Source organism: Heloderma suspectum, chromosome 12 (assembly GCF_057233095.1).
Source record: "Heloderma suspectum isolate Gila_16-S chromosome 12, 16-S_ref, whole genome shotgun sequence".
Lineage (NCBI taxonomy): Eukaryota > Metazoa > Chordata > Lepidosauria > Squamata > Helodermatidae > Heloderma > Heloderma suspectum.
In genome coordinates, this window is record NC_139469.1 from 2,209,265 (window position 1) to 2,225,168 (window position 15,904).

General features: G+C 46.2%; 1 protein-coding gene across 4 annotated transcripts in view; it reads right to left on the minus strand.

The window, feature by feature from the left end:
* The window catches only part of CLEC16A (C-type lectin domain containing 16A), a 118,946-nt gene that overhangs the window by 53,938 nt on the left and 49,104 nt on the right, over positions 1-15,904 (minus strand). For all 4 annotated transcript variants that reach the window (XR_014785487.1, XM_084818095.1, XM_084818097.1 and 1 more), the window contains exons 13-18: positions 13,955-14,077; positions 11,454-11,563; positions 10,334-10,378; positions 8,719-8,769; positions 6,550-6,678; positions 125-245 (exon numbers count right to left, since the gene is read on the minus strand). Coding sequence is in view for 3 of the 4 variants with exons in the window: in XM_084818095.1 (XP_084674221.1) it covers positions 125-245; positions 6,550-6,678; positions 8,719-8,769; positions 10,334-10,378; positions 11,454-11,563; positions 13,955-14,077 (579 nt within the window). In the remaining variant the exon portion in view is untranslated. The remainder of the gene's footprint in view (positions 1-124; positions 246-6,549; positions 6,679-8,718; positions 8,770-10,333; positions 10,379-11,453; positions 11,564-13,954; positions 14,078-15,904) is intronic.

Below are 15,904 nucleotides of genomic sequence, written 5' to 3' on the forward strand. Positions count from 1 at the left end.
GAGATCCAGTTCACTACCTTGTTCTTAATTCCCGCCACACAAAGCTATGAATGGAGCCAATGGCTTCTTTGGAAAACATAACCCAGTCTACCTTTTCTAGCAGATACTACGGGCTACTACTCACTCAAGTCTAGGACATCATCTGTTTTAATTAAGTCCTCCTCCCGCGTCAAAGGCAACTGAGTCTCTGGCTCATCTTGGAGATGCAGCGACAGGGAACGCAGCATGAAGAAGACTCGGATTGCCTGAAGACATAAAAGACACAAGCAAAAAGGTTCACAAGGGCAAAAAAAAATGCCAATTCTTACTTTTTATTTTTTATAAAAAGCAAGTTGATCATTCAAATCATTCCCAGGGTGGTTTACAAAAAGAATAAAACAATTAGAACAGTTTACACTGTGTAGGTCTGCCATATTCCTTTTCTTTGGCACATTACACACAAACTTCTACAAAAAATTGTGGGGTGCTGATACTATCCACTTCAGGGTACAATCTGACAGAGGAAGACTAATGAAGGAGGAGAAACTACTCCTTACTTTGGTTTTGAGCAGCAGTGGACTAACCTACCATTTCATTATAACAGCTTTACTGAAAACAAAAATATCTAGCGGCCCTAGCAACAAAGTCATTACCCAAAGGCGCTTTATGGTACCATTCTCTAGGGATATCAAAAGTCAGTATCTAAATTTCTGAATAATTTCTTTCATTTGGGTGGAAGGGAGGGTTGTTGGGAGGACAGGGGATGGACTAATGCAGGTTTAGAGCAGCAGGGAGTGCTTTAGAGCCAGTCAACTGTAAGATTATGTTGGGCCAAGGATGGTCAAATGTTGCCATCAGGTTTCCTGGAGGGATCCAGGAAGTCTTCCCATATTTTGGTTGGACAGGTGCACACAGTTATGGAGAGGGAGGTGGGGGAATCAAAGAGAAAGAGCCTGGTAGAAGGAGAACAGGATGGACGACGTCTGGGAAAATGTCCCATGGCCCCAAGTGTCGAGGTAAGAGGATGGCTGCTTAAACGTGAAGCACTGTCCCCTTCTGTTTCGAAGGATGGGAAACACCACTCTAACCCGGGCATGGAGGGGGAGCTTTTCAATCATCCTTCCTCTCCTCTCCTCTCCTCACAATTTTGAAGTTATCCATATCCATAATTCATTTATTTTAAAATACCTATGTCTTGCCTTTTGGGTCTAGGCAGCTAACAAAACCAACATTAGACACAATACAAACAGTAAAGCAACAAAGCTATTATTGAGCCAACAATGTGATGTGGCTGAAAAAAAGGCAAGTGCTATTTGGGGCTGCATTAATAGAACTATAACTTCTAAAACATGTGAAGTACTAGTTCCCCTCTACTAACCATTGGCTAGGCCTCATCTGGAGTACTGTGTCCAGTTCTGGGCACCACATTTTAAGAAGGATGCAGGCAAACTGGAGAGGGTACAGAGGAGGTCAATGAAGATGATCAGGGGACTGGAAACAAAGCCCTATGAGGAGAGACTGAAAGAACTGGGCATGTCGAGCCTTGAGAAGAGAGGACTGAGGGGACATATGAGAGCGCTCTTCAAGTACTTGAAAGGTTGTCCCAGAGAGGAAGGCTGGGATCTCTTCCTGATCATCCCAGAGTGAAGGACATGGAATAATGGGCTCAAGTTACAGCCAGATTCCAACTGAACATCAGGAAAAACTTCCTGACTGTTCGAGCAATACGACAATGGAACCCATGACCTAGGGAGGTAGTGGGCTCTCCCACACTGGAGCCATTCAAGACGAGGCTGGACAGCCATCTGTCAGGGATGCTCTGACCTGGATTCCTGCATTGAGCAGGGGCTGGACTCGATGGCCTTGTAGGCCCCTTCCAACCCTACTGTTCTATGATTCTATGATCAAATAATAACACCCTTTTGCAGAACAAAACAGTTCAGCAGATAGAAAATTAGCAGCGGAACAAAACAATGCAACGTCAGTCAACTGAACAGTGAAAAGGAACTTCCCCCCATAATGGAGTCCCCAGAGTTTTCTAAAGTAAAGCCATTATGACCAAACATCAGAAACTCAGCAAGGAGGGTGTGGAGAAAACGTCTCTTGGGAGAAGGTTCCAGGTCCTTGGTGCAGCTGCTGAGAAGACCCTGCCCTGCATTTCAAATGTTGAGATGAACTGAAGTAGGCCTCTGAGGATTATCTCAAACTATGGGTAGGTTCATATGAGAAGAAGTGGCCCTCACTTAGGTATCATGAATCTAGACCATTTAGGACTCTGAAGGTCAACGCCAGCATCTTGAACTGGGCCTGGAAACAAACTGGTGACAAACAAAGTTGTTTTAGAACTGTCGGTGTCCATTTTTTGCAGCCCTCCCCAGCTTGCTGGCTGCATTTTTAATCCTAGACCTGTTCATATTTGAGACCTTTTCAAAGGCAGCCCTACATAAAGCAAATAACAATAATCCAGTCTGAATAACCGTGGATGGGTCACTTTTGTCTAGGAAAGGGTACAGCCAGTATCCACCTAAGCAGGTAAAAAGCAGTATGCTCTATAAGAGTGTTTAGCGGGATGTGGTTTGTGGCTTCCTACACACAAGAGATATGTAAAATACATTTTAAAAAGTAGTTTCGTAAGTACATTTCCTTGGAATGCAACCTTTGTTTTTAAGAGCCAAATGGGGTTTTGAAGTAGAAGGCTACCACCTTGTTTCTGGGGAAAAAAAGCAGAAGACATAGAAAGCTTCAAGTTACTGGTCTTGCTTCAACTGCCTTTAAGGATAAGTACATTAGGTTTAAAAAAAAATCAGGAAAGAATGGCCCAAGGCTGAACAGCTGCTTTAAAAACTTTTATTGTGGCCAAGAGAAGCATTTTCCTTTTTAAAGTGGCCCCAGGGTCTTGCTTCACATTAGCAGATGTGTCTGTGGACTTCAAGTAAACCTCTCTACATGTTTCTAGCTAATCAGAAATGTCTCAAAAGGAATCAGTTCTGTTCTAGGAAAAAGGCTCCTTTGCTTTCCTAGAAGTTTACTTGTGTGAGAACAAACGAGATAAGAGATAAACTGTGCGGTAGTGATGGGCGGCATAAACAGAATAGCTCAGAGACCAGCTTGATAGCTGGTATTTCCAAGAATGTTCTCAGGAGATCTCGTTTCTGTTTTATTCCTTCCTTGCCACCGACAGAGCCAAGAGGATAAAGACCTCATGATAAGATGGTGTGTGCCATCAGTACAAGGAAATCAAGCACATACCCATGACATTGCATCCTCTGTACAGAAGGAATCAAACCAATTTCCTAGTAGGAGTTCCAAAACCAAGCTATTTGAGTACAGATTATTTAGCTCGCTCATCAGGCGCGTCACAGTCATGAGAACATGCTCCACTGACACAAGAGCTGCTTAAAAAAATACTGGGGCTAAGAGAAGCATTTTCTTTTTTACAGCAGCCCTAGGGTCTTGCTTCACATTAGCAGCATGTCAGGAAGGTGCGGATGCTCCTGGAAAAAAGGAGTTACATGCTTAGACCTTACGTTGTACAAAGGGTGATGCAGGCCTCTTTAAGGACCTCCTCTGTAACTGCATCCCAATGTGCCACCAATCCTCAATACGCACACACACTACAGAGTGGTGCGGGGGGGGGGGGGGGCTGTTTACCTCCGTCCATTCTGTAGCAGATTTGGGAATCCCTTGGAGAGCACAAAGCGTGCCATGGATCACAGTGGCTCTGCTGCCTTTCTTTTGGCTCCTCACCAGGACCCCATGGCACTACTGGTGCTGCTGACGCCACTTTGCTTCTCTTCCCAACTGCCCTTTGCAAACTCTCATGGGGCAAAAAGGCTCCCTGGCTGGCTGCCTAGATGCACACCCCAAGGCAGCTGCTATAAGGAGGAAGGAAGGGTTTTCTCCGCCATGGCCTTCTCCACCCCTCAATCCCAGCAGTCGTACTGGTGCCTCCACAGTCCTTCCTTCCCCATCCAAGCTTTCATGTGGAAGGGCAGGGGGGGTGGGAAAGAGGAGAGAGGCATCAGGCAGAAGTGCTGGCCATGGCCACAGCATGCCTGGCTCCCCAGCCCCAACCAATAAGAGGTAAAGACTGAGAGCCAGCTTAGTGTAGTCCATGGGTCCATCCCTTGCTAACCATTGGTTAGCGAGGGATGCTAAAAGCAACAAAAAAGCTTTCTTCAGCTACGTGCATAGTAAAAGACAGAGAAAAGAAATGGTGGTTCAGCTAATAAATAAGGATGGCAAAATGAAAACAGAGGACAAAGAAAAGGCAGAGGTGCTCAGTTCCTACTTTGGCTCAGTCTTCTCCCAAAAGAGGGTCTATGACCCCCCCCGGCAAAGGCGAAGTACAGGCTGAAGGAGCAGGATTGCAGCTTGAGATGGATAGGCATATGGTCAAGGAACACCTCATTACTTTGAATGAGTTCAAATCTCCAGGGCCAGATGAACCGCATCCTAGAGTAATAAAGGAACGGGCAGAAGAACTCTCAGAACTGCTGTCTATTCTCTTTGAGAAATCATGGAGGACGGGGGAAGTGCCAGATGACTGGAGGAGAGCTAATGCTGTCCCTATCTCCAAAAAGGGTAAAAAGGAGGAAACTGGGAACTACAGACCACTCAGTCTGACATCAATCCCTAGGAAAATTCTGGAGTAGATGATAAAGCAATCCATCTGGAAGCACCTTGAAAACAATGCAGTGATTACTCGAAGCCAACATGGATTTGTCAAGAACAAATCCTGCCAGATGAATCTGATCTCATTTTTTGATCAAGTAACCTCCCTTGTGGACCGTGGGAATGCTGTAGACATCATATACCTCGACTTCAGCAAAGCTTTCGACAAAGTGCCCCATGATCTCCTGATGAGCAAACTAGTGAAAAGTGGGCTAGATGAAACAATGATCCGGTGGATCCACAGTTGGCTACAGAATCGGACTCAAAGAGTGCTTCTCAATGGGACCTTCTCCAACTTGGGAAAGGTAACAAGTGGGGTAGCGCAGGGCTCAGTCCTGGGCCCAGTGCTCTTCAACATTTTGATTAATGACTTGGAAGAGGAGGTGCAGGGAATGCTGATCAGGTTTGCAGATGACACAAAATTGGGCGGGATAGCTAATGCTTTGGAAGACAGAAACAAAATTCAAAGTGATCTGGACAGACTGGAGCACTGGGCAGAAAACAACAGATTGACATTTAATAGGGATAAATGCCAAGTTCTGCACCTAGGAAAAAGAAACCAAATGCACAGTGACAAGATGGGGGATACGTGGCTCAACAACACTACAAGCAAGAAGGATCTTGGAATTGTTGTCGATCACAAGCTGAATATGAGCCCACAATGGGATGTGGCTGCAAAAAAGGCAAATGCCCTTTTGGGCTGCATTAATAGAAGCATAGCTCCCAAATCCCAGGAAGTACTAGTTCCCCTCTACTCAGCACTGGTTAGGCCTCATCTGGAGTACTGTGTCCAGTTCTGGGCACCACACCTTAAGAAGGATGCAGACAAGCTGGAGAGGGTTCAGAGGGCAACAAAGATGATCAGGGGGCTGGAAACAAAGCCTTATGAGGAGAGACTGAAAGAACTGGGCATGTTGAGCCTTGAGAAGAGAAGACTGAGGGGAGAGATGATAGCGCTCTTCAAGTACTTGAAAGATTGTCACAGAGAGGAAGGCCAGGATCTCTTCTCGATCATCCCAGAGGGCAGGACATGGAATAATGGGCTCAAGTTACAGGAAGCCAGATTCCGGCTGAACATCAGGAGAAACTTCCTGACTATTAGAGCAATACAACAACGGAACCAATGACCTAGGGATGCGGTGGGCTCTCCCACACTGGAGGCGTTCAAGACGAGGCTGGACAGCCACCTGTCAGGGATGCTCTGACCTGGATTCCTGCACTGAGCAGGGGGTTGGACTCGATGGCCTTGTAGGCTCCTTCCAACCCTACTATTCTGTGATTGGAATAGAATAGTCCCACAGAGGAGGAGGAGGAGCCTCCTGGCCCACGGAGGCTGCCCATCTGGCCCACAAAGACTTAGGCTCCCTCCACGGGCCCTCCCCACTCACTGGCCCAAGCTCTCCCCCCTGGTCTAGATGCTACTGGGGGCTCGGGGAGAAGGTGGGGAGCTCCTGCTAGCACCAGTGGAGTGTGCTTTGCTCATCCTTCCCCTCATGGTAAAGGTAAAGGGCAAGCAAAGCCAGGCTGAACAGCTTCGCCTGGCCTGCGCCTTCTCCCCGATGGGAGAAGCCTCACACACAGTGAACCAAGTTCCCAGCTGACGTGTGCCAGCAGGGGGCCAAATAGGGTGTCAGCCCACCCCCCTGCCATTCAGCTCATGGAGGGGGGCGGGGCTGAAGGACATCCAGCCCCCCCACATCTTACCCCCCCCCCCCCAATGTAGTTGTTAGAGTGTCCAACTAGGCCTGGGGAGACCCAGGTTCGTATCTCTACTTAGCCCTGAAGTTGTTCCGAGGGTAAAACAGGGAAGGGAGGAGAGGGGAAGAGGAAGATATACAACAGCCTGACATCTTTTGGAGGGATGGACGGGACACAGGGAACGAAAGCGATGCTCACCCTCCGTGTTCTTTCCACATCTCCACAGGGCAGCCTCTTCACGAAATCAATCCCAGTGAGCGGCGTTCCTGTTGGCGGCAGCAGAATGGAGGCATCCATCATCAAGTACTCCACATTCATGGGCTTAAGCTGGGGAAGGAATTTTACACTCAATGTGCGACGTAATTCCACACTGAGACCACACAAGCAACACGTCCCCCAATACCCTGGATGGGGGGTGCATAGGAAACACGCCTGGCCCTGCCCCCAGAAGCGTGTAAGCAGACCCATGCTCCCAGTGGCTCTGGGGCCGCGGTTCATCATGCAGACGATTCCATGATGCTCTGTGCATCCTTCCACCCTGCCCCCAACTTCTCAAAAGTGAGTTTAATAGGGATGTGGAACAGGTTCTCTCTTGATGGCGTGCCCTGCCCAGTGAGGGCCATCCTTACTCTGCTTCTGCCAACATGGGAAAACCTAACCCTGCCCCCCTACCCCCGCCACACAAGCTCTCCCACTGTGCCTTGCTTAATGGTTTATTTTATGCAAAGTTTGTTTTAATCTTTTGTCGTCTGTGTGGTATATTTTCATATGTCACCTTGAATACTTCCCCCTCGCCCTTCCTGTAGAAAGGCAATTAACAATAACGTTTTGTAATTGAACCAAACTGCCCTTATATTTTTTAAACAAAATGATATGTTTTATTTATTAGGTGCATGACAGACACTGTGTTATGGGATTGTTTTGTAGCTATTCAAACCTTTCCTCTAATATATAGCCTAACTGTCTCTGGGTAAATTTCTTAAATAATAAATCTTGAATGCCATGATAGAATTAACTTCCGGAGAGGAAGCCTTGTTAGTGCACTGCATCAAAAAGAAGAGTGTCCTGTAGCACTTTAAAGACTTAACACACTCATTATGGGATAAGTTTTCATACAATACAGTTCATTTCATCAGATGCCACAATACAATTAAAACAAGCAATAAAACCAGCTAGACCAACACATACTGATCAGAGCCCTCAATAGTAACGATATAATGCGTTAACAGAACGTATCTAAGATTGGTCTCAGGGCAACAAAATGCCCATTTGGACTCAAGAGACGGACTCATTTTAATTATAACTCTTTTTAAATCCAGCTGCGTTCCATCAGGCCCAGTCAGCATGGCCAATGGTCAGAGATTATAGGAATTGAGTTGTATTCCATGAGGGGACAGAGATGGAATCCAAAAGGCTACTTTGGCATGCTGAGTGGGACTTTTGATTTAAAATTTGAACAGGATGCCTCCAACGGCACAGTGCAAACTGCTTTTCAAAGTCCCCTCGGTTTCAAAAGTGGTTTGCAGGTAGCATGGGGGGTGGGGGGCACTGCTGTTTAACAAATGCAAGCCCAAAGCCCCCCTTTGACACAAGCATCCAGTTGCACAGCTCTTTGGATCTCATCCAGCATCTGGATCCTGAATTTTTGCCCTAGAGTACACTAAGGGCACAATCCTACGCATGGCTGGCTGAGGAATGCTGGGAGTTGTAGGACTTTTTTCTGTCTAAACACATAGATACATAGGTAGCTGCCTTATCCTGAATTCAGACCACTGATCCATCTAGCCCAGTATTGTTGACGCTGACTGGCAGCAGCTCCCCAGGGTTTCAGACAGGAATTTTTCCAGCCCTACCTGGAGATGCCGGGGATCGAACCTCGGACCTCCCGCATGCAAAGCAGGTACTCTATCACTGAGCCGTGGCCCCTTCCAAACATGCATAGGATTGTGCCCTAAATGTTGCATATGCAGAACACTTCCCATCTCGCAAAGCCTATTAGGTCAGACTGCACCGACTGATAGTTCTCCATGTTTACTACTTCTTTGACATTCCATTATGTATGTAATAGTCTCTCATGCAATTTGCAAATACTGTGGAATTTAGATAAGATCATAGAATAGTAGGAATCATAGAATAGTAGGGTTGGAAGGGGCCTAGAAGACCATCGAGTCCAATGGGATCCAGATGATGCACAAATGTTTACAAGCTCTGAACCTGAGTGTGTGTGTATTTTACACACACACATACACACACAGAGTCTACCCCAGAATGTTTTTTCTTTAAATAAGATGGGGCAATTCAAGATGAGTCACATTAACATTCTGGTTTGTCCCCCTCCACCCAACTGGTAATTTACTCATTACTTACAGTCATACTTCTATATTCATCTTCAAACATATCCAGAAAAATTTCTTCTCCCTTAAAGAAAACAAAAAGATTGAATTTTCCTCCCTCCACAAGAATTCTTAAGGCAGTAAAACTCTGTTTCTCAGTAAAAGGGTGGCCTTATATCAGTATCATCTTCCACCAAACCACATTCTACTCTTCTGACCAAACTAGGAATGAACACTACTCAGATATCCATTCATCTGGATAATCTGACAGTTGTTTCTTTTCCCCTGAAGGCAAGCGCTTAAGGCCACAATCCATGCCTTGCTGATTTGCCACCTCTGGGAAATATGGCATTTGGACTCAATTAATGGAAATGCTTTGGCAGTAGGACATCACTCTCAAACTGCACCCTTAAACACCTGGAAGAGAATATTTCTCTTCTTCCTGTTTTAGCTTCTAGCCCTTTAAGCAGGAAGGAATCAGCTAAGGGGCAATTTACACACAACCTCAGACCAGATGGGGTCCTTGCTGAGCTCAAACAGAGTACCATTTGTATGAGGTGGTGCCTCCACAGGTATTATGTAAAACAGTCAATCAAAACCAGAAAGGCTAGGTGGATTTGGTGGTAGGCGAGCCTCTCTGGGGAGGGCTTTTCAACTGCAAGGTCCTACAACCCTCAAAGTCCTCTCCTTGGCCATCCCCTGCCTAACCTCAGAGGGCTGGGCAGAGGAGGGCCTCCGCGGGGTTCAGGCAGGCTTATGTGGCAGACAGCAGCCCGCCAGTCCCCCAGGGCTTTAAAAGGTGATCCAGCAGCATGTGCCCAGAAATGGACCAACAGCCAAAGTAGTTGTTTGAGGACTGGTTTCCTATACCTAATCCAAGCTAGTAACCTGGCAGCTGGATTCTGTACTGACTGAGCTTTCCAAGGAGACTGTAAAAGGCAGAACCATAAGGAATTCTTGAGGGCTACAGAGATGGTGCTGGTTGATCATACATGGTTCATACATCCTGAACTGCTCACCCCTGGGCTCTGGGGAAAGCACCAAATATGCACTTGTCTAATGAGTCGTATGTCAGGTTCAGTTCTATTAAACTAGGAAAAGGCACCCCAATACTTAGTATTCAACTGCAGCTATTATTCAGCAATCTTGTAAAGCTGGGGTCTCCAGCATGGTCCCTGCGGACACCTCTCTTGGCACCTACCAGACTCCCTGTTCCTCTTAATTTTAATTTTATTTCTTAAGGCTTTTTTTAATTAACTGAGAGGCTGGCATGCTGCAAAGTGAAGTGCTGTATTCCAACACCATCATTATTTAGGTTCAAAAGAGTAGTTCTGTGTTTTGGAGCTCAGACCTCACCTCTGTCTTGTACTTAAGATTCTTGGGCAAGTTCCTTTTCTTTTAGTCTCACCAATTTGTCTTCTGGGAAGTGAGTGTTTTGTGACCAGCCATGTGCACCATTGAATACATGAGCAATTCCCACCACTGTGGCAGCCATTTTGTGAGAGCACCCATGACATTCCCTCAAAATTCCAAATGTGCCCAGCGAGGTTAACATGAATATTCCTTAAGATGACTGCTGAAGTCCCCACTAGCTCCCTCTGTCTTCTCCCACATTAGGAGGCTTGGGAAATTTTAGAGTAGGAGAATACCTTATAAAAACGCCGCACAAGGTGAACACTTTCTTCTCTTGCACCCTAGAAGAAAAAGGAAATGCTTCAGTTCAAGTTCAAGGCACAAATATTGAGAAAAGGGCTTGCTGTTATTCAGAAGCTATACCGTTTTGAAAGATACAGCCTTCAGTAAGACTCTAAACAGCCATGTTGCCTCTCGCACCACCACTGTCACCTTCACATACCATTAGCAAAAGGATAAGCAGCTTTCATGGCCCTCTCTCGCAAGATGGGCAGCAAACAGCCAGAGGATATAAGCTGGCAGAGAAAGGTTCTGACATTTATCAAGGAAAGGGCCACAACTAAGTGGCATAATGCCATACAGGCATTCGTAAAGTCCCAGGTTCAATTCCAAATCACTAATTTAAAGTATCTTGGGTTGCAGGGCTGGGAGAGACCTCTCTCCCCCAGAGATCAGGAGAGCTGTTGCCAACTAGAGTAGACATTCCACCAGCTCTGCTGAAAGGCTCCCCCACCCCATGAAGGCTCGTCCTCCCTCAACTCTCATCACTAGTAGCCCATTCTGGCAGGCTGTATAGAGAAAAATAAGAGGGAAAGCAGGGCCATTCTGCCTGTCCTGCAGGACCATCCCCATGAAGGCTCCTCATCCCTCCACCAAGCAGGGCCATTCCACCACTCCTGCTGAAAGACAACTTGATTTTTCCCTCTTCCTGCCCCACCCTTTTTTCCTTGTGTCGTGTCTTTTTAGCTTGTAAGCCTGTGGGCAGGGACTGTCTTGTTCTCCCGGTTGCATGTAAACCACTCGGAAAGCATTTTTGGCTGAGGAGTGGGATAAAAACACATCAATTGTTTAAACAGTGCCAGGCTAGACGGACCAGTGGTCTGCCTCGGGATAAAGCACTTCCATGGGCGTGCCCTCGTGGCACGGCTGTAGCAATCCCAGATCCTTGACTCCCAACCTGGCTTGCAGAAAGAGCAGGCACGGGTTCCAGTTGAGCAAAACCAACAGCTGTTTAGAAAGGACCACTAACAAAGTCCCACAAAACACCCCGGATCAGCACTTGGGGGACCCTGACGTTAGCTATCACAGCAAGAATAAACACAGAAAGGTAGCAGTTAAGAACAAACACACGCTCACTTCCAAACAGGCAAGGTGAACATCTTTTATAATACTTCCATGTTTGGACAACACCAGCTGCTTCAACAACAGACAGCCGAGGTCCAATGTAGCCAAACGGATTTTGCCATCTGTAAAAAGAAAAAAGGGGGGGGGGGTCAAAAGGTAAGAGTTAGGATAAAGCTTACTGCATTGCTGCAATGTTTTTTCTTACAATAGCACAGTTTTAAGGGGTGTGGCTTACCATCAGTTCCAAGCACATTCAAGGACGTTAGTGTTGGGGCAGATTAAAGTACTAACAGCAAAATACCATTTGCCCTTGAACACTGGAACAGGAAAGACTTATTGCCATTTTCTACAGAAGTGCCCAAGGGCATCCAAAACAAAACCACAGTTTGGCCCAAGCACCTCAACTCCAATGGCTGTTTTTGCTACCATACACTGGAGAACTTATGCATTTAAAGATTTTATAAAAAGCTTAAAATAGAAAATATTTAAGGTATAAGATTTTATGTCATATATTTTATGCTCTTAACCATTTTCAATACAAGTAAAAAGCAACTGTCCACAGTAAAACAGCAGATACAACAAATACAATTTAGAACTCCTGGAACTCAGAAAGCAGCAGCAGAACTCATGAAACATTAATTAAAAGCACCGAAATGCCTGGGCAAATTAAAACATCTGTATTCCATGCCATAATTAGAAGAGGATGTAGTAAGAGCTCTCATATTTTATGCTGGCTGGATGACTCCCTTGCAGAGGGACAAGAAAATCATGTCACTGCTTAGTTGTTCCAAGGAGCAAGGCATGGATTAGGTTGATCACCTATGCAAGCAGGACTATGAGCTCTGCTTTATGTATCCTATGCTACCAATAAACTAAAATAAAAAACACCTGCATCATGGTAACTCCCAATTCTGCGGTGTGCATAGATGCAATTTTGGTTAATTTGCATGATCTTTTATTTTGTACAGTTGCTTGCTGCTAGCCAGAGGGACAGGCCAGGAGCTACCATGGGCACCCAAGCCCCACTGCAGTTCCCCTGACACTGGAGATTTCACCAGGCATTATTGCCCACATCCTTTCAAGCATGTATTTGTAACCTTATGGACTAGAAAGGTTTGTGGATAGGGAGACATTTTTCTCACCCTCTCAAAATACTAGAACCCAATGGGGCCATCGTATGAAGCTGAATGGTGGGAGATTCAGGACAGATCAAAGGAAGGGCTTCTTCACACAGTGCATAAACTATGGAATTCGCTACTAAGGATGGAGTGATGGCCACCAATCTGGATGGCTTTAAAAGGGGGTCAGACAACTTCCTGGAGGAAAAGGCTATCAAGCCATATAGTCTTGATGGCTATATGCTACCTCCAGTACAAGAGGCAGTGAGCCTACGGACACCACTTGCTGGGGAACATGGACGTAATGGTGCTTTTGCGCTCGTGTCCTGCTTGTGGGTTCCTGGTCAACAGCTGGTTAGTCACTGTGTGAACAGAATGCTGGACTTGATTGACCCTTGGTCTAATCCAGCATGGCTCTTCTGATGTTCTTGTTAGCAATTTGCCTTTTAAGAAAATGAAGGCAGAGATCCCCAGGAAGCTCAACTCTGCAGCCAATTCCAAATGCTGTAGCTTTCCCTCAGGATCGCTACACACATCACCCTGCCTACGATACTGCAAAGGTAGAGGCCCTGTAAGTTAGCATCAACAGCCATTCTTTGCTCAATGCTGGACTCAGAAAAGCTAGTGTGAGCCATTTTCTATAACTGATGCACTGCGTCTGGAACCAATCTCCTTCTGCCCCTTCAACTCCTGCAGCATTTTACCTTAGTGCAGACTTGGATTTAACAACTCCACCGGTAGCCATAGGTGACCAGGAATTCTACTGCAGGCGAGCAGGTGCACAGGTGGAGGAAGAACAGACTGTTCCATTCCTTCTCACCAGCCTGCTTCGTAGAATTCTTTTCTTCTTTTTTCTAGCCTAAGAGGCAAGAAGCTTCTAGCCTGTGTTCCATGCTGGCCACAGAGCAGAAGCTTCCAGCCTCTGCAGCCAGCACGCAAACGCACGTTGCTATCTGCTTGGCCACTTCTGTGGGTGTCTGTACCAGGCTGCTTTAGCGCTCTCCACTAAACAACAGATCCCACACGAACACTTTGCTTTAAGTGGCTGTGAGCCCATGAGCCTGTCCTCGGGTTCTCCTGATGTGTTTTATGATTATCATTGTACGATACCTTTAGCATTTGCTTTCTGCTTTTATTGTCATAATGCTCTGAAGTCCTGCCTCAGAAGAAAAGCAAGCCCTACATTTTAAAATAAAATTAAAAACAAGCCCTATCGTGAGGCTCTTCTGGCTCGGCAAAGATGTTGCTTCAACAAGCTGTTGCCTTCCAGACATATTGGACTAGAACTCCCATCATCCCATAGGATGATGGGAGTTGTAGATCAACACTTTTGGAGGGCGCCAGGTTGTGGGAGGTTGCATTAGATGATGCACACTGCAATGATAAACTCTCTACCTGGCTGAGCAGCATAGTTCATTATCCGGATGAGCCTTTCAGCAAGCACATGATTGTACGAGTTCTTCTCCTCTGCATCCTGTGCTGAGAGCTGAATTCTCTCCAACGTAACTGGCTCAATTCCTTTGAAGAAATGAGAGAGGCGTTCATTGAAACTTCATGTCAGTTTGGCAAAAGCACAGTTCTGAGGAGCCCCGAAGACAATAACAAAAAGGGCAGCCCGACTTGGGAAAAGCAGCCGCTTTGGTCCAAAGTTGCCCATGCAAAGATCTGGAAAGATGGGGCAGCAAGAAACAAACAAAGATGCCAACACCCTTAGTCTTTCTCAATCTCCACCACAAGTCAGCTCCACCTCTTATCTCCCCCAACCATTGAAATGCTATCTGAATGCTTTTGGTCCATGATTTTGGAGGGCTGACAAAACCAAGGCAACATCTTGTGCCTAACCTTCCTAACAACAGCTGAAGTTACGGAACTGCCTTGGTGTGCAGAGTCTTATCAACCACTCTTTGTGGGAAGCAACTGGGGCTGGGGAAGGTCTAGCCCAGCTCTCCCAAACTGGACTTCAAGCAAGTTGCACACCACTCTCTCCCCACCCCCCTCTTGCCCTCTTCTTAGGAATGGTTCTCACATGACGTTTTTATCCAAGGGAATGTTCTTCCAAGCCACTCCTGCATCTGAAGATGCATGCACAAACCATGAGAAACATGACAACGTGCACAACTTGCTCACAGAAAAGATTTGTGAATGAAGACACCCCTCTGGCGTTTGTGAGTCTTCAACCTAGATGCAGGGCTGGAAACAGTCAGACAATTCTGTCTGCTTGCATTAGAAGGAGACAACCTGGTGACCTCCAGGTTTTTTGGACTACAACTCCTATCAGCCCAGCTAGCATGACCAATGGTTTAGGGTTATGGAGATTTTAGTCCAACACATCTGGAGGGCACCGGGTTAACTGCGCCTGGCTTATACAAAGGAAGTGATGCACAACAGCTTGTGCGTGTCTTCAAAATGTAGTTTGAGAATCTATTGGCATAAACAGCTTGATCGAGTCTTTAGCATTTTCTTATTCAGCACATTTGTATCCTGCCCTTCAGGTTAGGCTAAGAGAGACGCAGAGTGATCAAAGTCACCCAGCACACATCATTGCTGAGTAGCCATTTGAAGCCAGGTCTCTCTGATCCACATCAAACCCTGCACCCATTGGTTTTCAAGTGGGTGTCAGGACCCAAAACTGGGTTAAGGCCCAAGCTCAGGTGAACCACACCACCAATTTAAGAGAAGGGGCAAGAGAGGGTGAAGCAGAAAGAGGGCAGATGGAGAGAACATGGGGCAGATGGAGAGATCATGGAAAAGGCAGGGGGAGAGAAGCAGAAACATATTTAATGAAACAAAAAAGGGTCCCATGTAGCAGGTTGGAGTTAAGGTGAGTACCAAGGCCTGAAAAGGCTAAAGAGCACTGCAGTATAACACACACACACACACTTTGCGGAACTAAGAGAATCAATGGAATTGCTGGCTTGTTTGAGCATATGAGTAATTTAACGCCACACAATATAGCAAGCTGTTCCTGTAACATAGTGAGGCAATTCCTCAGAAGTGGCTGGTTCAAAATGCCATCCTCATTCAATGATGCCACAGCAAGGATCTTTTGTAATATTTAAAGACTGTGCGCAAAACCTCTCCACTGTCAGTTCACAGCCCAAGAAGTCTCTCTATGATGAACGCAGGGCAGCCCGTCGTCTCCGTTCAATACCTACCCTGAACTCTGGTGGCTAAAGCATTTCCAGTAAAATCATTTGCCACCTGTGCTTCGCAAATTAGGGCTGCTTGTTCCAGCCTTAAGAATGCCACTGAACATGGCTTGGAGCACAGTTACCCTGAGCACATGAAAGAAACGATTCCCACAGATGATGCAACACTGACGTTTTATACATATTTTTAGATTAT